The sequence below is a fragment of the Salmo trutta genome, chromosome 21 (assembly GCF_901001165.1).
Source record: "Salmo trutta chromosome 21, fSalTru1.1, whole genome shotgun sequence".
Taxonomy (NCBI): domain Eukaryota; kingdom Metazoa; phylum Chordata; class Actinopteri; order Salmoniformes; family Salmonidae; genus Salmo; species Salmo trutta.
In genome coordinates, this window is record NC_042977.1 from 50,902,558 (window position 1) to 50,923,298 (window position 20,741).

General features: G+C 42.1%; 2 protein-coding genes across 4 annotated transcripts in view; one reads left to right on the top strand and one right to left on the bottom strand.

Moving 5' to 3' along the window:
• On the bottom strand, window positions 1–20,041 carry yipf1 (Yip1 domain family, member 1). 2 transcript variants are annotated; one of them, XM_029706091.1, is made up of 10 exons: window positions 19,961–20,041; window positions 13,927–13,983; window positions 12,816–12,982; window positions 10,841–10,921; window positions 9,466–9,553; window positions 7,090–7,206; window positions 6,753–6,919; window positions 6,392–6,574; window positions 2,310–2,398; window positions 1–679 (listed from the first exon to the last, which is right to left on the bottom strand). In XM_029706091.1, exons 2-10 carry the CDS (start codon window positions 13,961–13,963, stop codon window positions 676–678), a joined length of 933 nt encoding a protein of 310 aa, XP_029561951.1. In that variant the 5' UTR covers window positions 13,964–13,983; window positions 19,961–20,041; the 3' UTR covers window positions 1–675. The 2 variants fall into 2 exon arrangements, with proteins under 2 accessions (XP_029561951.1, XP_029561952.1); XM_029706092.1 differs by having other exon boundaries at window positions 19,943–20,036.
• Window positions 19,383–20,741, top strand: part of LOC115157654 (zinc finger protein 436) — a 15,477-nt gene continuing 14,118 nt past the window's right edge. Inside the window, exon 1 of one of the 2 annotated variants that reach the window (XM_029706090.1) lies at window positions 19,383–19,405. Coding sequence is in view for 1 of the 2 variants with exons in the window: in XM_029706089.1 (XP_029561949.1) it covers window positions 20,404–20,407 (4 nt within the window). In the remaining variant the exon portion in view is untranslated. Of the gene's footprint in view, window positions 19,406–20,222; window positions 20,408–20,741 lie in introns of those variants that run through there. The other variant, XM_029706089.1, reaches the window with a different exon arrangement.

The following is a 20,741-nucleotide window of genomic DNA, read 5'->3' on the forward strand; positions in this document are numbered from 1 at the left end:
TAACAATGAAAAAACATTTAATACAAAGAAGCGTCTTTCAAATGACATTTTTTGTGAACAGTGTCTTATCAATATCAAGTTGTATGTATGTATGTATGTATATATATATATATCATATATATAACAGTAAAACTATGATTAGTTAAACAAGAAGGAAGGGACTGGATCTCCCCAGTAACACTACACATGTTTAGTTCTATATCATTAAGGCAGACAGTTCAGACACCATCCCATTACAAATAACATTATGTTTTCACCACCAGTGTCCGTTTCCAGAAGTCAGCAGGCGGGTGTTCCAAATAGCACCCTATTCCCTACATAGTGTATTATAGGGGTCCTGGTCAAAAGCAGTGCACTATATAGGGATTAGGGTGCCATTTGGTAAATAAACCAGGTCTTCGGACCAGGGTCGTAGTCATTAGTAAGTACATACACATGAAAAACATTTTTTAAAACACTTTGCAACGGAAAACGCAAATATGTGTTTATTATTGTTTCAGTCCATTTTCTTCCTTTTGGTTCTTAATGAATACAATCCAGGTGTGTGTGTCGTCCTGCTGTAACACGTTACTGTGTCTTTAAGGGCTTTAACAGGAAGACCCACCCAGGCAAGGTCTGTGCAGCAGGTCGGTAACCAAGACGACACCATGACACCATCGCCACGGCAACTCGATTTTACCTAATAAAAAGGTAACAGGAGACGTTGCAATTAAAAAAATAATAACACTTGTTCCCTGTGGGAAGGAGAAATCATTTCCAGGACAGGAAGTCTGGTGTCAGATGATGTTGGGTAAAACAGGTGGTGGTAAATAAAAAAAAAAAAATGTTTTTATGCTAACTCACACATTTGTAGATAATGAGTAAAAAAAACAAAATGTCCACGACTAAAACCTTATTTAAACATGACAACTCCAACAGGATGTACATTGGCATGGAAAACCACATTCACAAGTCTTTTCACATGTGTGTAGTACAGGAAGTGCTGAGCGATTAGTGCTTTTTTGAGGTCAGTTCAGTTTCGGTTCGATTATTTAAAAAATGTATCACGTTTTTTTGATTTCGATGATTTAAAAAAAAACATGAAATGTATTATGAAATAATAACGTTCAAATTATTTGAGAGATTTTTAACGCAAATTCCAAAGCCTAAAAATAACCAACATTCAATTGCCAAAATATTTAAAATATTCCATTGTCTCTGTCACTTCCACATTGGGTAGACATCAATAGAAACATAGGAAATGACTATGAAATAATTACATATTTCAGTTGTGTATATTGCTTATTTTGATAATTTTATTATTTTTAAATCCTCAAAGTTATCATCTCTGATCAGACAGTAGCAGCCAGACCATCTAATGTTATGTCTCCCCGTACTGTACTGTCTGTAGTTATCACCTCATCTCTGATCAGACAGTAGCAGCCAGACCATCTAATGTTATGTCTCCCCATACTGTACTGTCTGCGGTCATCCTATTTAGCTAGGATGCTGTAGAGCTGTCTGACTAAATCATTTGACTAGTTCTTTAAAGTAGATAAGGGATACTTTCACAAACTGTCTCTGTCCCTCGTCGTTGTGTTGTGTACATTCCTCTCACATGCGGTCTGTGTGTGTGTGTGTGTATGTAACGTAACGTTGTAGCAGGCGTAAAAGTGTATCCATCCAGAGATGTGTATATAAATGACGAGATGCTCATGTCTCCACCCTTTAACAACGGGAGTCGTTGTCCCAAAGGTGGGAAGGCAGGCGACAAGCTTCGGTCCAAAATAACACCATAGAAACACATTGGGTTTATTTTGGCCAGAGTGAAACCTCTCGCGTGGATTATGGTCATTGTAGTTAATTACCACGTGTCTTTGCTAAACTAGGCTGAATATTTGCTATATGAAAACTACAACTCCATTCAGCCCAGCGTCCCACATAGTTCTTGACTTGATTTCTTCGATTTCTCTCATGAATGATTTGATTTCTCTCTACAGAAATGAAGCGTTGGGCTCAAACAAAAAATACCAAACTAAATGGAATTAAAGGAATCGCACCGGAGTCGGTCAATTAGTTGTTAAATAACCCCCCCCCCCAAAAGACATGTTGGTTAATCGCTCAGCACTAATTACAGGTTAGTTCAATGTATGCACACGACTAAGTCGCTTTGAACAAAAGCATCTAGTAAATGGCATATGTTATTACTATATTATATTCAACTCACGTTGGCTGCGGTGAAGGAGCCGCTAACATGTTATTATTATATAAGACCACCAGTGGAGGTATGAATGTCTACAACGTAAAATATCTTTAGTTGTACCATTTACCTCTTCATGGTCGGAGATGATTTGGTTCCATGGTTCACCACAGCATTAACAGCAGTGTGTTCAATCTCCAACGTGCTGAAGAAATAAGCCTGGATGAAAAATAAACACAGAAAATCATTTATTCTGAGTGAACCCCCTGGGTTCTGCCCCAAAATGACCCCCCCGTTCCCTTTATAGTGCACTACTTTTGACCAGGACCACCCATAGGGAATAGGGTGTCATTTTGGACACATCATCCGAGACCAACAAGCTAGATAGGAACAGAGGCTCTGGTCTAAAGTAGTGCACTATGTAGGGAATAGGGTTCCATAGGGCTCTGGTCTAAAGTAGTGCACTATATAGGGAATAGGGTGCCATAGGGCTCTGGTCTAAAGTAGTGCACTATGTAGGGAATAGGGTCCCATAGGGCTCTGGTCTAAAGTAGTGCACTATGTAGGGAATAGGGTGCCATAGGGCTCTGGTCTAAAGTAGTGCACTATGTAGGGAATAGGGTCCCATAGGGCTCTGGTCTAAAGTAGTGCACTATATAGGGAATAGGGTCCCATAGGGCTCTGGTCTAAAGAAGTGCACTATATAGGGAATAGGGTCCCATAGGGCTCTGGTCTAAAGTAGTGCACTATATAGGGAATAGGGTCCCATAGGGCTCTGGTCTAAAGTAGTGCACTATATAGGGAATAGGGTCCCATAGGGCTCTGGTCTAAAGTAGTGCACTATATAGGGAATAGGGTTCCATAGGGCTCTGGTCTAAAGTAGTGCACTATGTAGGGAATAGGGTTCCATAGGGCTCTGGTCTAAAGTAGTGCACTATGTAGGGAATAGGGTCCCATAGGGCTCTGGTCTAAAGTAGTGCACTATGTAGGGAATAGGGTGCCATAGGGCTCTGGTCTAAAGTAGTGCACTATGTAGGGAATAGGGTTCCATAGGGCTCTGGTCTAAAGTAGTGCACTATATAGGGAATAGGGTGTCATTTGGGATGAACCTCATTTCCTGTCAGTCTTTTTATTTTTATTCAGCCCTTCTGACACTCAGTCTCTCTCTCTGCAAGCAGAGGGGTCGTTCCACGAAATGGGTGCCCTTTGCCCCTAAATGATTATTTACGTCTGTCCCTCATTTTAAGCAATTCATAACATACCATACAAAATGGATAATGGACATCCACAAATGAATACCTACGTTTTACATTTACATTTTAGTCATTTAGCAGACAAACACCATGCTCTACCAACTGAGCCACACGGGACCACATACCATAGGAAACTTTACATACGGTGCCTTCGGAAAGTATTCAGACCCCTTGACTTTTCCCACATTTTGTTACGTTACAGCCTTATTCTAAAATGGATTAAATAAAAACACATTTCTTCAATCAATCTACTCCCATATGCAGCTGTCAGGTTACCGTGACAACGGTCACAACAACAAGGTCAAAGTTGAATGTCTCTTGCTCTTACCCGGCAAAAGCAACGGCTATATAAAAAGGGTGAATGCCGACAAGAAAAATGTAAAAATAGAGCTGTTTTAAGAAACAGGAAACATACTGTGAATCCTATGTGAAAGCAGTATATTGTACCATTTCACCTCGTTAAATGATTCACGGCAGGCGACATCGTTTGGGTCTTCTGAACAACATGGTGGAAAAGGAAGTAAGTCTTCTCTCTCTTTTTGGTCTATTTATAAATTGTTTTATCATCTTTATTATCGGGGCGGCAGGGTAGCCTAGTGGTTAGAGCGTTAGACTAGTAACCAGCAGGTAGCCTAGTGGTTAGAGTGGTGGACTAGTAACCAGCAGGTAGCCTAGTGGTTAGAGCGTTAGACTAGTAACCAGCAGGTAGCCTAGTGGTTAGAGCGTTGGACTAGTAACCAGCAGGTAACCTAGTGGTTAGAGCGTTGGACTAGTAACCAGCAGGTAGCCTAGTGGTTAGAGCGGTGGACTAGTAACCAGCAGGTAGCCTAGTGGTTAGAGCGGTGGACTAGTAACCAGCAGGTAGCCTAGTGGTTAGAGCGTTGGACTAGTAACCAGCAGGTAGCCTAGTGGTTAGAGCGTTGGACTAGTAACCAGCAGGTAGCCTAGTGGTTAGAGCGTTGGACTAGTAACCAGCAGGTAGCCTAGTGGTTAGAGCGTTGGACTAGTAACCAGCAGGTAGCCTAGTGGTTAGAGCGTTGGACTAGTAACCAGCAGGTAGCCTAGTGGTTAGAGCGTTGGACTAGTAACCAGCAGGTAGCCTAGTGGTTAGAGCGTTGGACTAGTAACCAGCAGGTAGCCTAGTGGTTAGAGCGTTGGACTAGTAACCAGCAGGTAGCCTAGTGGTTAGAGCGTTGGACTAGTAACCAGCAGGTAGCCTAGTGGTTAGAGCGGTGGACTAGTAACCAGCAGGTAGCCTAGTGGTTAGAGCGTTGGACTAGTAACCAGCAGGTAGCCTAGTGGTTAGAGCGGTGGACTAGTAACCAGCAGCGCAGCCTAGTGGTTAGAGCTTTGGACTAGTAACCAGCAGGTAGCCTAGTGGTTAGAGCGGTGGACTAGTAACCAGCAGGTAGCCTAGTGGTTAGAGCGGTGGACTAGTAACCAGCAGGTAGCCTAGTGGTTAGAGCGTTGGACTAGTAACCAAAAGGTTGTAAGTTCAAATCCCCGAGCTGACAAGGTACAAATCTGTTGTTTCTGCCCCTGAACAAGGCAGTTAACCCACTGTTCCTAGGCCGTCATTGTAAATAAGAATTTGTTCTTAACTGACTTGCCTAGTTAAATAAAGGTAAAATAAAAAATATAAATCTTTAACTCAAGCTCAACATGTCAACCCTGTTCACTCAATTAAAAAAGTTAGGAAAATTTGATAAAAGGTTCAATGCAGCCATTTTTTAATCCTTTTTTCTGGGTAACAATTAAGTATCTTATTGTGATTATTTTAAATTACAACGGTCAAAAATAAACAAAAATAGATTCTTAGTAAAGAGCAATTTCTTAAGCAATAATTTTGTTAAGACTGTCTGGGAGTGGTCTGAGTGGGGAGGGGAAAACTGAAAACTAGCTGTTATTGGCAGAGAGATTTGGAACTCTTTCTTATTGGTCTATTAACACATTTACCACCTGGTGATGTCACCAGGCAATCCAAAACTCCATCCCACCAAAACAGGCTGAAATGTATTTTCAAACAGCACACTAAAAGGGCATTATCATAATTTTTTAAAAACAATTTCACAGTATTTTCTGTAGGCTAAACATATCCTCCATGCAATTGAATGTTGAAAAATATATAATTTTTATTTTTAGAAGTTTGCATGTCCATTTCGTGGAACGACCCAGAGACGTGATTCTCCTGAGTAGCTGGCTGGCTGTAGTCACACGTCGAAGTGGAATTACTGTCCATTTTCCAGTCAGTCATTGTTTCTGACAAGCAACCTCCTTCACCCTCCCTCTTTTTCTTCCTGCTCTCTCTCTCTCTCTCTCTCTCTCTCTCTCTCTCTCTCTCTCTCTCTCTCTCTCTCTCTCTCTCTCTCTCTCTCTCTCTCTCTCTCTCTCTCTCTCTCTCTCTCTCTCTCTCTCTCTCTCTCTCTCTCTCTCTCTCTCCCTTCCTTCCTTCCTTCCTTCCTTCCTTCCTTCCCCTGAGGTAAACTAACTTGACTCCTTTAATCTCTTTCTCATGCGCTGTCAAGAGGGACACTCCAAAAGTGGCCGTCACGAGGGAGTGTAGCCAGGGATACTGTGGTCTTCGGTGTAGCGCTCAGGCAGTTGCCACGCTACAAGGCTCCAGTAGAATAGTGAGGAGGTAACTGAGCTCATTAAGTCATTGTGTGGGTCCCATTTGGAGATGAAACCATTGGTGCTACAGATCACAAGCCAGGTGAGGCTATCTAAACTGGGTCAGTCAAAGTCGGTGATTGTTAAATCAGGACGTTGTATTACATGACCAGGACACAACCCATCTCCGTAAAGCTGGTGTCGTGTTCACTAGGCACTAAAAAGAACAAAAAAAAAGCGGTCTGCCCAATAAGAAACACTCCATGGTGCACAACGTTTAGAAACGTTTTGCTACGCTGTGCCCTAATGAACACGACCCAGGTGTGGGTTTTCCCCGGGAATGTTTTACCTTACAACCGAACGCCAAGAGGATGTGGAGCGACACGATGGCCGCCATGATCGCTACGGCAACCCGGCGCCGGTCGTCACGGACGGCGGGCCAGAAGGTCAAGACCAGGACGGAACCAGAGAGACAGAGAGCCACAACGATGGAAAACCACCTAACGGCCTCGTACGGGATGATCCACAACACCTGTCAACAACAACAACACCTGTCAATAAGTTACATCATATTTTTTTTTTAAAGACAGGAATAAACATATCCTCAACATTTGCATTTCAACAAAGTAAACGTGACAATATTGAACCTAATAAAATATAAAGAATGCCGCATAATCAGACATAAAACAGTGTAATGTGTCATGTCTTACCACAGCGGGTATGTAGACGGCCAGGGAGTATCCGTAGACACAGACGATCTCCAGGAAGGAATAAGAAACTATGGTCATAACCCTGGAGTTCCTCCAGACAAGCAGGCCCCACAGGGCCAGGGGAACCAGCCACGCATAGCTGTAGATCGCTGTCGCCGCAATGGTCACTGGGAAATAAAAAAACACACAGACAAACAGTAGCAACAATCACATTCTTTTCTAAAACATTTACAGGAAATGACTTTTTTTTTTTGTTATGTTCAGTATCTATTTGATTGAGTCTTGGAAAGAGCAGGAGTCAGTTTGATCCTGTGTTTTGTTTTAACGTGACACTCACCTTTCCGGAACTCTGGGACGTATTTATACTGGGGTTTCCCCAGGTAAACCAGGAAGTTAGAGATGTTTCCACAGATGGCGATGACAAAAACCAGAGTAGCACAGATCCAGAAGGGACCTGGAGGACACAGAGATTGACAGACGGTATCAGTAATCTGTAGTATTTGACGATGCATCGTGGCCAGTTTCAAATGCTGCTTCCAAGTCCCTGAATCCACTTGATGAAGTTGAATTTTATTCTGCCACTTGTTGAATGCCCTCATCAAGACACAAGTGCCATTAGAAACTCGGTGTTATCCACAAGTACATAGAGTAGCCAGCCAAATAGAAAAAGTAGCCAGCCGGGTGTCCCTCTGCGTTCAAAATGTTTTACAGAAGGAGCTCTATTTTGGTGGCCTCTGGTACATTCTTATACCTTAATTCCAAACCCGAAATACACAGCGAAATGATTGAATACTTTATCGAGTTTACCTCTTACATTGAATAAAAATATGTGTTGTGGTATTGTCTAGAAAGACATTACTTTACCGTTGAAATGAGTGAAAATGTTTGAATTCAGTGTATTGTTGTTTTGTCTCGGTCTAGGACTATGCGATCAAAACTATTTAAACCTTTTTTTAACATTTATCTTGTCTTATCTTGAGATTTACATTTACATTACATTTTAGTCATTTAGCAGACGCTCTTATCCAGAGCGACTTACAGTAGTGAATGCATACATTTCATAAAAAACATTTTCCGTACTGGTCCCCCGTGAGATTAAAGTCTCATTTATAGTTTTACTGCAAGATATTAATTGCCACAATTATGTTTTCTCTTCAAATTATGTATTTTATTAAAACAGAAAAATGAATTAAATATCCTGCATTATCTTGAAAATTTTAATTAAAGGATTTATTTTTCCAGGTTTCCGTTTATACAGTTTTTTCAGGTTTTCGCTCTTTAAAAATCACACTTTTTTAAATAGAAAAACAACATAATTGGATGTTCTAAGTCCACAACAATGCTTAAACCTCATTAGGAGACTTGTTGAGACTTGTTGATTTTTGGGTGTAGTTCCCCTTTAATTCCAGTGAGCACCTAGCAAGAGGCTGTTGTTTAACAGTCGTTTTGTAGAGAACATGTGATTGTAGAGTTTGTAAAAACAAATACCCACTGAATGATGTTTGTCCCTCACGTAGTCTATTTCACTTCCTCAAAATCCCCGGAATGAATCTGAGAACTCAAGAAATCTGTAATTGATTGACGTTTTTGCCAAGAATGTGTTAGTCGCGCAATTTGACATCTAACTAAGAAAGTTTTAGTCGAGAAAAGTCGGCAAGTATGTTTTAGTCTCTGGTGAGACCTGAAAATAGCTGTGCAGCAACACTCCCCATCCAACCTGCCAGAGCTTGAGAGGATCTGCAGAGAAGAATGGGAGAAACTCCTCAGGTAGCGTCATACCCAAGAAGACTCAAGGCTGTAATCGCTGCCAAAGGTGCTTCAACAAAGTACTGAGTAAAGGGTCTGAATACTTACGTAAATGTAATATTTCCGTTTTATATTTTTAATACATTTGCAAAAATGTAAAAAAAACTGTTTTTGCTTTGTCATTATGGGGTATTGTGATGTCATTATGGGGTATTGTGATGTCATTATGGGGTATTGTGATGTCATTATGGGGTATTGTGATGTCATTATGGGGTATTGTGTGTAGATTGATGAGGAGGTAAAACGATTTCATCCATTTTAGAATAAGGCTGTAACGTAACAAAGTGTGTAAAAAAGTCAAGGGGTCTGAATTCTTTCCGAAGGCGCCGTATGAGATCGACTTTATTCAGTCAGTTCGACACCTTTTATAAACTAGTCAACACTGGCTGTTCAGTTGTAAATCAACACACAGTAAACAGCCTACTTGGCGCCACGTGGAACACGCAAAAGAAAATAAATGAATGTGTCAGAAAACAATAATTAAATCGTGGATTTTTAGTATCATCGTTACCATATGGGACGTCCATCATGCGCTCTCCCTCCTCTGTGGAAAGAAATTCAAACTGCAACCAACCACAACGCACACAAATTGTACCAGGAGGTGGGACAGACCACAGACTATGTTACCCTGGTTATCGCTGGCTTTGTAACTGAGAGGCGCCTGTCCTGTCAACAGATTGGTAGAAGATGCATATCGTTCACTGTAACGAGAGTGGGATCGACGGACTAATTAAGAAAAACCAATTAAGAAAAACTTTTAATTAAAAGTAACCCAGTTAACATAAAGTGGAAAAAGTAGACGGCTGAAAATAAGTCTGTAAGTGGCTGATTAGCCGCCAGCTGGCGCTAACGGAAAACATTAAAGGTTAGCGTAACAACGATTCAGTGGGACTAGTGGGAAGCTCACCATAAAGATCAGGGTTGTTGCGGATGTGGAGATGGACAAAATTCTTCCCTGGCCATGGCAATAACGACCCCAGGATTCTCTCTCTCACCTAGAGGAAACACATTAAAAACACAGTTATTACAACGCAGTCATAACAACACAGTCATAACAGCACAGTCATAACAGCACAGTCATAACAGTCATTACAGCACAGTCATAACAACACAGAAATTACAACACAGTCATAACAGCAGTCATTACAACACAGTCATAACAGCACAGTCATTACAACACAGTCATTACAGCATTATTACAACACAGTCATAACAGCACAGTCATAACAGCACAGTCATAACAGCACAGTCATAACAGTCATAACAACAGTCATAAAAACACAGTCATTACAACACAGTCATTACAACAGTCATTACAACACAGTCATTACAACACAGTCATTACAACAGTCATAACAACAGTCATAACAGTCATAACAGTCATAACAACACAGTCATTACAACACAGTCATTACAGCACAGTCATAACAACACAGAAATAACAACACAGTCATAACAACACAGTCATTACAACACAGTCATAACAACACAGTCATTACAACAGTCATTACAACACAGTCATAACACAGTCATAACAACACAGTCATTACAACACAGTCATTACAACACAGTCATAACACAGTCATAACAGTCATAACCCAGTCATTACAACACAGTCATTAAAACACAGTCATAACAACACTGTCATTACAACACAGTCATTACAACACAGAAATAACAACACAGTCATTTCAACACAGAAATATAATAAATACATTATTACATATCCAAGGCGGACGCCTATCCTCTGCAGGGATGGATTATTGAAAGGGCACGGGGCCCCCAACTTTTTGTTCTGTTTTTTGGGGGGTTATGGGTCACCTGGAGGTCGTGGGCCCCCTAAATAGCATATGTTTAGAATTGCAGGACAACTAAGAAAACTATATATTATTTTGTATTTAAATAAATTTAAATCTCTCAGCCTCAATGCAAAATGTTAACAATAGCACGAGACGAGCTATAAAACAGCGAATTTCTCTCTCTGACCCATGCCAACAAGTGTAGAATTGCAGGAAACTGGAACATTTTCTCTTCGCCTCATGACAAAATGTGTAGAATAGCATTATAAAACTGCAATTCTTTCTACACAAACCGTGTGTTGAAATGCAGGAAGTTAGCCGTTTACCCCAACAAAATAAACAATCAGGGTCCTGATCCAACGTAACTTAACTCGTTCTTAAATAGTCATTGCAAATGTCATTACAAAATAAATATGATGTTTTCAAAGGTCTATTTGTTTGGCCGATTCAATTCAGACGAACAGATGACGTCAGAGGAATTACCTGGTGTGTCTCTACGTCAAAGAATCTCTGATAATATTCAAAGGTCCAGAAAGCAACACTTCTCTTCTGCCCAGACAACAGCTGAAGGAAAAACAAACATGTATTTTAAAACAAATGTAACTCACATCCAGTAACAACAAAACACAATCACACAATCAGATGAATTATCAGAAACATTAAATGGGCTTTTTATACGGCATGTGCTTTATTTCCTGAACCAAAACAATATCTGGGTTGTAACTAAGTGCTTACCGATTACAGCCTATATGTTGTCAATGTTAAGTTATAACGTGGTAAACTACACTATATATACACAAAAGTATATGGACACCCCTTTCAGTCACACCCGTTGCTGACAGGTGTATAAAATCGAGCTCAAAGCCATGCAATCTCCATAGACAAACATTGGCAGTAGAATGTCCTTACTGAAGAGCTCAGTGACTTTCTACGTGGCACCGTCATAGGATGGCACCTTTCCAACAAGTCAGTTCATCATGTTTCTGCCTAGCTAGAGCTGCCCCGGTCAACTGTAAGTGGTGTTATTGTGAAGTGGAAACGGATAGGAGCAACAACAGCTCAGAAACAAAGTGGTAGGCTACACAAGGTCACAGAACAGGACCTTAGAGCGCTGAAGTGCATAAAAACAATCTGTCCTCGGTTGCAACACTCACTACAGAGCTTCAAAATGCCTCTGGAAGCAACGTCAGCACAAGAACTGTTCGTCGAGAGCTTCACGAAATGGGTTTCCATGGCTGAGCAGCCGCACACAAGCCTAAAATCACCATGCGCAATGCCAAGCATCGGCTGGAATGGTGTAAAGCTCGCCGCCATTGGACTCTGGAGGAGTGGAAACGCGTTCTCTGGAGTGATGAATCACGCTTCACCATCTGGCAGTCCGACAGACTAATCTTGGTTTGGAAGATGCCAGGAGAACTCTACCTGCCCCAATGCATAGTGCCAACTGTAAAGTTTGGTGGAGGAGGAATAATGGTCTGGGGCTGTTTTTCATGGTTCGGGCCCCTTAGTTCCAGTGAAGGGAAATCTTAACGCTACAGCATACAATGACCTTCTAGATGATTCTGTGCTTCCAACTTTGTCGCAACACTTTGGGGAAGGCCCTTTACTGTTTCAGCATGACAATGCCCCCCATGCACAAATGAGGTGCACACAGAAATGGCTTGTCGAGATCAGTGTAGAAGAACTTGACTGGCCTGCATAAAGCCCTGACCTCAACCCCATTGAAAACCTTTTGGATGAATTGGAACACCGACTGCGAACCAGACCTAATCGCCCAACATCAGTGCCCGACCTCATTAATGCTTGTGGCTGAATGGAAGCAAGTCCCAGCAGCAATGTTCCAACATCTAGAGGAAAGCCTTCCCAGAAGAGAGGAGGCTGTTATAGCAGCAATGTTCCAACATCTAGTGGAAAGCCTTCCCAGAAGAGTGGAGGCTGTTATAGCAGCAATGTTCCAACATCTAGTGGAAAGCCTTCCCAGAAGAGTGGAGGCTGTTATAGCAGCAATGTTCCAACATCTAGTGGAAAGCCTTCCCAGAAGAGAGGAGGCTGTTATAGCAGCAATGTTCCAACATCTAGTGGAAAGCCTTCCCAGAAGAGTGGAGGCTGTTATAGCAGCAATGTTCCAACATCTAGTGGAAAGCCTTCCCAGAAGAGTGGAGGCTGTTATAGCAGCAATGTTCCAACATCTAGTGGAAAGCCTTCCCAGAAGAGAGGAGGCTGTTATAGCAGCAATGTTCCAACATCTAGTGGAAAGCCTTCCCAGAAGAGTGGAGGTTGTTATAGCAGCAAAGGGGGGGACCAACTCCATATTAATGACTTCCCAGAAGAGTGGAGGCTGTTATAGCAGCAAAGGGGGGGGACCAACTCCATATTAATGCCCATGATTTTGGAATGAGATGTTCGACCAATAGGTGTCCACATACACTATATGACCAAAAGTATGTATTTTTCTGACCTCAGTCTTGTCGTCATTGGCCAATGGGTCATTGTCCTCTTCGAAGGATGTCACAGGTGCAGATCTCCTCTGTTTCTGAGGTTTGTGACTTCCTGCTGCTGTGTCCTCGATACTGATGGTAGTCGCATCTCCGTTCCCTCCCAAATGGCTCTCAGAACTGTCAAATTCTGATTCAGAATGTCAGTAAAGAGAAAGGTTATGAGATTCTGATTCAGAATGTCAGTAAAGAGAAAGGTTATGAGATTCTGATTCAGAATGTCAGTAAAGAGAAAGGTTATGAGATTCTGATTCAGAATGTCAGTAAAGAGAAAGGTTATGAGATTCTGATTCAGAATGTCAGTAAAGAGAAAGGTTATGAGATTCTGATTCAGAATGTCAGTAAAGAGAAAGGTTATGAGATTCTGATTCAGAAAAAGCCCCGCCTAATACCACCATCTAGTGGGCACAATCTGGTAATATCAGGATTTTTGAAGAAATTAATTTGTTCAAAACTATTCAAATATTGTCTCTATCTCTCTCTCTCTCTCTCTCTCTCTCTTTGGTTAATTACTCACCACATTTTACTGCTAGCTGTAGCTTATGCTTTTAGTACTAGATAAATGTTTTGATCCTTTGATTGGGTGGACAACATGTCAGTTCATGCTGCAAGAGCTCTGATAGGTTGGATGACGTCCTCCGGAAGTTGTCATAATTACTGTGTAAGTCTATGGAAGGGGGTGAGAACCATGAGCCTCCTAGGTTTTGTATTGAAGTCAATGTACCCAGAGGAGGACGGAAGCTAGCTGTCCTCCGGCTACACCATGGTGCTACCCTACAGAGTGCTGTTGAGGCTACTGTAGACCTTCACTGTAAAACAGTGTGTTTTAATCAGTTATTTGGTGACGTGAATATATTTAGTATAGTTTTATCTAAAAATTAATAACTTTTTTAATGCTTCACAATTTTTTTTTTTTAAATGAAATTCACTAAAGAGGATGGTCCTGCTCTTCCTCCTCAGTAGAGCCTCCACTGATCTGAATGGCATTATTATTATAATGTATACAGTCTATAAGACTGAGCATCAGTGGTGTCATGCTGTATCCGAATGGCATTACAGCCTATTAACACTCACCTTGAAAATTTAAGAGGAAATCGCTGTTAGCCGCCATGTAGGAGACTAATCAAGAGTCTGTGGAGACAAAGAAGATCAGTGTCAAGATACACGCTTCTCCATAGAGATCCATTACGCTGCGGGCACTGGTAACGTCACAGGGAATGTGGATAAACGTCTTCAATGGGATTCGAATGATCCATCACTCAGTAGCTTTTTCAGAGGATAAGAGGTTGACAGGTTAACAATAACATATAGGAGTATATAGTCAACGTAACTACAGTTTTATTTGTTCACTACGATTGGATGCGGATGATAAAAACGAACTCAGCACTGCTAGTTAAATCAGTGTTCGGACGGATCAACATTTACAGAATGGGTACCTGGAGGAAATTGGAATAACATGACCCTCCCCCAGTTTCAGTCAAGGGAAGGGTTTAGTATTATTTTAAGCTGGTCCAGGGGAGGGTCATGTAATATTTTGTGTTTTAAATATATATATATTTACACACACACACACACACACACACACACACACACACACACACACACACACACACACACACACACAGTACCAGTCAAAAGTTTGGACACACCTACTCATTCAAGGGTTTTTCTTTATTTTTTCTATTTTCTACATTTGTAGAATAATAGTGAAGACATCAAATCTATGTAATAGCACATATGAAATCATGTAGTAACCAAACATGTGTTAAACAAATCAAAATATATTTTAGATACTTCAAAGTAGCCACCCTTTGCCTTGATGATAGCTTTACGCACTCTTGGAATTCTCTCAACCAGCTTCATGAGGTAGTCACCTGGAATGCATTTCAATGAACAGGTATACCTTGTTTAAAGTGGAATCTATTTCAACCGGGAGAAAAAGGTACATTTGCAGACCGTAGCCGTGCTTGATGCCTACTTTACACCACAGAGAAATGTGGGGTTGGAAAGTCACAAGTTTAGACAAAGAACACAGGACCGAGACGAAACTATCGATGGCTGTGTGAATGCATTAAGAGAAACTATCGATGGCTGTATGAATGCATTATGAGAAGTGGCTACGTCATGCGAGATGCTCTGGAGTCAGACATGTTGAGGGAGCAGCTAGTGGAAAGATGTACAAAAGACTGAGAGAAATTGCTCCAGGAAGGACTAACATTACTAGGTGATCTCACCATCGCTAGAATATTTGAGGCAGCACAGGCAGAATCAAAAGTGTTTTCTGATCCTTTTGGCAAGGCTAAAGAGAGTCATGTTATTTTACTGGAGGACGTGTAAATACTAATACACAGAGAGGCAACGCACGAAATGGAAACAAAAGCTTCAACACAGCTAAATGCTTGAACTGTAGAGAAAACAGTCCATTGTGGTCCGTACTGAAAACAGTCCATTGTGGTCCGTAGAGAGAACAGTCCATTGTGGTCCGTAGAGAAAACAGTCAGTCCATTGTGGTCCGTAGAGAAAACAGTCAGTCCATTGTGGTCCGTAGAGAAAACAGTCCATTGTGGTCCGTAGAGAAAACAGTCCATTGTGGTCCATAGAGAAAACAGTCAGTCCATTGTGGTCCGTAGAGAAAACAGTCCATTGTGGTCCATAGAGAAAACAAACAGTCCATTGTGGTCCATAGAGAAAACAAACAGTCCATTGTGGTCCGTAGAGAAAACAAACAGTCCATTGTGGTCCGTAGAGAAAACAAACAGTCCATTGTGGTCCGTAGAGAAAACAGTCCATTGTGGTCCGTAGAGAAAACAAACAGTCCATTGTGGTCCGTAGAGAAAACAGTCCATTGTGGTCCGTAGAGAAAACAGTCCATTGTGGTCCGTAGAGAAAACAGTCCATTGTGGTCCGTAGAGAAAACAGTCCATTGTGGTCCGTAGAGAAAACAAACAGTCCATTGTGGTCCGTAGAGAAAACAGTCCATTGTGGTCCGTAGAGAAAACAAACAGTCCATTGTGGTCCGTAGAGAAAACAAACAGTCCATTGTGGTCCGTAGAGAAAACAGTCCATTGTGGTCCGTAGAGAAAACAAACAGTCCATTGTGGTCCGTAGAGAAAACAAACAGTCCATTGTGGTCCGTAGAGAAAACAAACAGTCCATTGTGGTCCGTAGAGAAAACAAACAGTCCATTGTGGTCCGTAGAGAAAAGAAAGACCATTGAAAAGAACAAAAGCAAGGTGATAAAAATAAATAGAGACAAAGCTAAAAGTGACAACCCAGTTAGAGCTGTGAATGAACCTGAATCCGACTCCAGTTTGTCTTTTCAATCCATCAGGAAGGAAAAGAAAAAGTCAAAGTCAATGGAAATGATCCTTGATACAGGCAGTGGAAGGAATTTCATCGGAGAAGAAATTCAAGAGAACGTTTGCAGGAATGGAACTTAGAGAGTAAGAAAATGTGCTATGCTTCTGCTCAGACTACAGTGTTTCGGTCCACTACAGTGTGTCGGTCCTGTAGGTCCACTACAGTGTGTCGGTCCACTACAGTGTGTCGGTCCTGTAGGTCCACTACAGTGTGTCGGTCCACTACAGTGTGTCGGTCCACTACAGTGTGTTGGTCCTGTAGGTCCACTACAGTGTGTAGGTCCACTACAGTGTGTCGGTCCTGTAGGTCCACTACAGTGTGTAGGTCCACTACAGTGTGTTGGTCCTGTAGGTCCACTACAGTGTGTCGGTCCACTACAGTGTGTAGGTCCACTACAGTGTGTAGGTCCACTACAGTGTGTCAGTCCACTACAGTGTGTCGGTCCTGTAGGTCCACTACAGTGTGTCGGTCCTGTAGGTCCACTACAGTGTGTCGGTCCACTACAGTGTGTCGGTCCTGTAGGTCCACTACAGTGTGTCGGTCCACTACAGTGTGTCGGTCCACTACAGTGTGTCGGTCCTGTCGGTCCACTACAGTGTGTCGGTCCTGTAGGTCCACTACAGTGTGTCGGTCCACTACAGTGTGTCGGTCCACTACAGTGTGTCGGTCCTGTAGGTCCACTACAGTGTGTTGGTCCTGTAGGTCCACTACAGTGTGTCGGTCCACTACAGTGTGTCGGTCCACTACAGTGTGTCGGTCCTGTAGGTCCACTGCAGTGTGTCGGTCCTGTAGGTCCACTACAGTGTGTCGGTCCACTACAGTGTGTCGGTCCACTACAGTGTGTCGGTCCTGTAGGTCCACTACAGTGTGTAGGTCCACTACAGTGTGTCGGTCCTGTAGGTCCACTACAGTGTGTCGGTCCACTGCAGTGTGTCGGTCCTGTAGGTCCACTACAGTGTGTCGGTCCACTACAGTGTGTAGGTCCACTACAGTGTGTCGGTCCACTACAGTGTGTCGGTCCTGTAGGTCCACTACAGTGTGTCGGTCCACTGCAGTGTGTCGGTCCTGTAGGTCCACTACAGTGTGTCGGTCCACTACAGTGTGTAGGTCCACTACAGTGTGTCGGTCCACTACAGTGTGTAGGTCCTGTAGGTCCACTACAGTGTGTCGGTCCTGTAGGTCCACTACAGTGTGTCGGTCCTGTAGGTCCACTACAGTGTGTCGGTCCACTACAGTGTGTCGGTCCTGTAGGTCCACTGCAGTGTGTCGGTCCTGTAGGTCCACTACAGTGTGTCGGTCCACTACAGTGTGTCGGTCCACTACAGTGTGTCGGTCCTGTAGGTCCACTACAGTGTGTAGGTCCACTACAGTGTGTCGGTCCTGTAGGTCCACTACAGTGTGTCGGTCCACTGCAGTGTGTCGGTCCTGTAGGTCCACTACAGTGTGTCGGTCCACTACAGTGTGTAGGTCCACTACAGTGTGTCGGTCCACTACAGTGTGTAGGTCCACTACAGTGTGTCGGTCCTGTAGGTCCACTACAGTGTGTCGGCCCACTACAGTGTGTCGGTCCACTACAGTGTGTCGGTCCTGTAGGTCCACTACAGTGTGTCGGTCCACTACAGTGTGTCGGTCCACTACAGTGTGTCGGTCCACTACAGTGTGTAGGTAGGTGACTTGAAAGCAGAGCTTTGGAATAAAAACCTCCAGACGAGCTTCAATGCCATACAACTCTCCTTCCGTGGCCTCCAACTGCTCTTAAATACAAGTAAAACTAAATGCATGCTCTTCAACCGATCGCTGTCTGCACCTGCCCGCCTGTCTAGCATCACTACTCTGGACGGTTCTAACTTAGAATTTGTGGACAACTACAAATACCTAGGTGTCTGGTTTGACTGTAAAATCTTCTTCCAGACTCACATCAAACATCTCCAATCCAAAGTTAAATCTAGAATCGGCTTCCTATTTCACAACAAAGCATCCTTCACTCATGCTGCCAAACATACCCTCGTAAAACTGACCATCCTACCGATCCTCGACTTCGGCGATGTCATTTACAAAATAGCCCCCAATACGCTTCATACTCGTTGCCAAACCCACTGGCTCCAGGTCATCTATAAGTCTTTGCTAGGTAAAGCCCCGCCTTATCTCAGCTCACTGGTCACCATAGCAACACCCACCTGTAGCACGCGCTCCAGCAGGTATATCTCACTGGTCATCCCCAAAGCCAATTCCTCCTTTGGCCGCCTCTCCTTCCAGTTCTCTGCTGCCAATGACTGGAACGAACTACAAAAATCTCTGAAACTGGAGACAGACTCTTATCTCCCTCACTAGCTTTAAGCACCAGCTGTCAGAGCAGCTCACAGATCACTGCACCTGTACATAGCCCATCTGCAAATAGCCCATCCAACCTACCTCATCCCCATACTGTATTTACTTATCTTGCTCCTTTGCACCCCAGTATCTCTACTTGCACATTCATCTTCTGCACATCAATCACTCTAGTGTCTAATTGGTATATTGTATTTACTTCGCCACCATGGCCTATTTATTGCCTTTACCTCCCTGTTCTTACCTCATTTGCTCACACTGTATATAGATTTTCTTCAACTATATTATTGACTGTATGTTTGTTTTACTCCATGTGTAACTCTGTGTTGTTATATGTTGTCGAACTGCTTTGCTTTATCTTGGCCAGGTCTCAGTTGTAAATGAGAACTTGTTCTCAACTAGCCTACCTGGTTAAATAAAGGACTTGTTCTCAACTTGCCTACCTGGTTAAATAAAGGTGAAATAAATAAATAACAATTTTGATATGGAAGCACTGAAAAATTGCAGTTATTTATGTAAAAAAAAAGAGTACTTACCTTTTGAATGTAAAAGAAAATCATATTTAATGTGTAAGCTATTGTAACAACAATGTTAGAAACGGGAATACAATTTGATTGTTAAAGTTGTGTACTTTAAATCTAACAAGGGAAGGGAGGAGGTATAGTACTATTATTGCTAGACTACCTATCTGTTATAGTGATGAAGACGTGACTAGAACGACATAATGAAAATGGCTGTAAAACCTCGGGAAGATCGAGTTGTAATTAGAGCGAGTTAAACGACTCTCCTTTTTTAATCCAACAACATCCGCGTTCCAGCGGTGGATTTGATCTGCGCACCTGAACGAGTCCCTCTCTTTAGTGAAGTGAGTTCAGAACAACTGAATGTATGCGTAGTAGAAGTAGTTTTCACATAAAAACTTTATATGTCCGAACTCAGAGGAAAATAACATGTTTACTGTGGTAGAACGTTTATTTTGATTGGCGATTGTCTGCATTTATCAGAGTGCCGTCAGTTGTAGACAATTATTAGAGGTTATCGTTCTTGTAATGCATGTAAACGTTTCAATGGAACTATTATATTAATCCGACGATAAACAATAACAGCATTATTGTGTGTATGTAACCCTACTCAGTGATGATGGCCTATTTAGAAATTAGGTAGCCTATGCTTAACTTTTGTGTTTGAGGGTATTCAAAAGTGTAACTTTTCTTTATACAATGTGTGTGGAGGGCCATCCATTTTCATTTCAGAGGCCCGATCTTCTCCATGTAACGCTTAATATAAATAACGTTCACTCCCTAATCCTAATGCATAGCTATGCCAAATACAAGCAAGGCATTGCATTTCATTAGCTTCATTGTGAATAATAACTCCAGTAACTATTAAATAACCAAATTACCATAAATATATACTTTACCCTCTCAGCAGTTTGGAAGTAAAGAAATATGTGGAAGGTAAACTCAGCTCCCTTTTCCGGTCGCATTTTCGTTTTTCTAAATAATAGTCAAATGATCTGATCTCGAAACAGTACATAAAAATCAGCGCATATTCTAATTTTATAAATATTGTATTCCTGATCATGATATGAAAGAAAATGACTGAAGGTGGAGAAATCTTCTTCATCAAAGAGAAAATACCTCCTAAAGAAACCATGGGGACTTTTATTTTGACATGAAGCAGCAGGACCGTTTCCCGGAAGTACTCGTTTCTACGACGACGACGACGAAGAAGAAGAAGCCGAAAAAGGTGTTTTCTTTGCTGTCTAGAATAGCTAACTAGCTACTATATTTATTAGATAAGCCATTCCTTCCATTTCTCTTTATACAAATCCGAAGCAAGAAGTTATTTTGGAGGTGAAATATGGGTATGTATTAGTTGATGTACACATTGCATTTGTTCTTTTTGGTAACTACTAGTGTTTTAGTGGCTTCGGCCCTCAAGCCAAGGCGTTTGTGTTAGCTACCTAGCTAGCTACAATAGGACATATTTTTTAGAAGTAACCCAAGATCGACCAGAGCCTGTTGTTTCCAATGGAAACCAACTAATTATAATGGGAAGAACAAACAAGGAGGTGGGCTGAGTCAAGGACGAGCTACTGCCATCCTATTGGCTCATTCTAGCATTTATTTGCATATTTCCGTTAGGGAACGCCTACGCTGTGAAGTGCGCGTGCGCAGTAACTCAATTCGTCCTTGAGC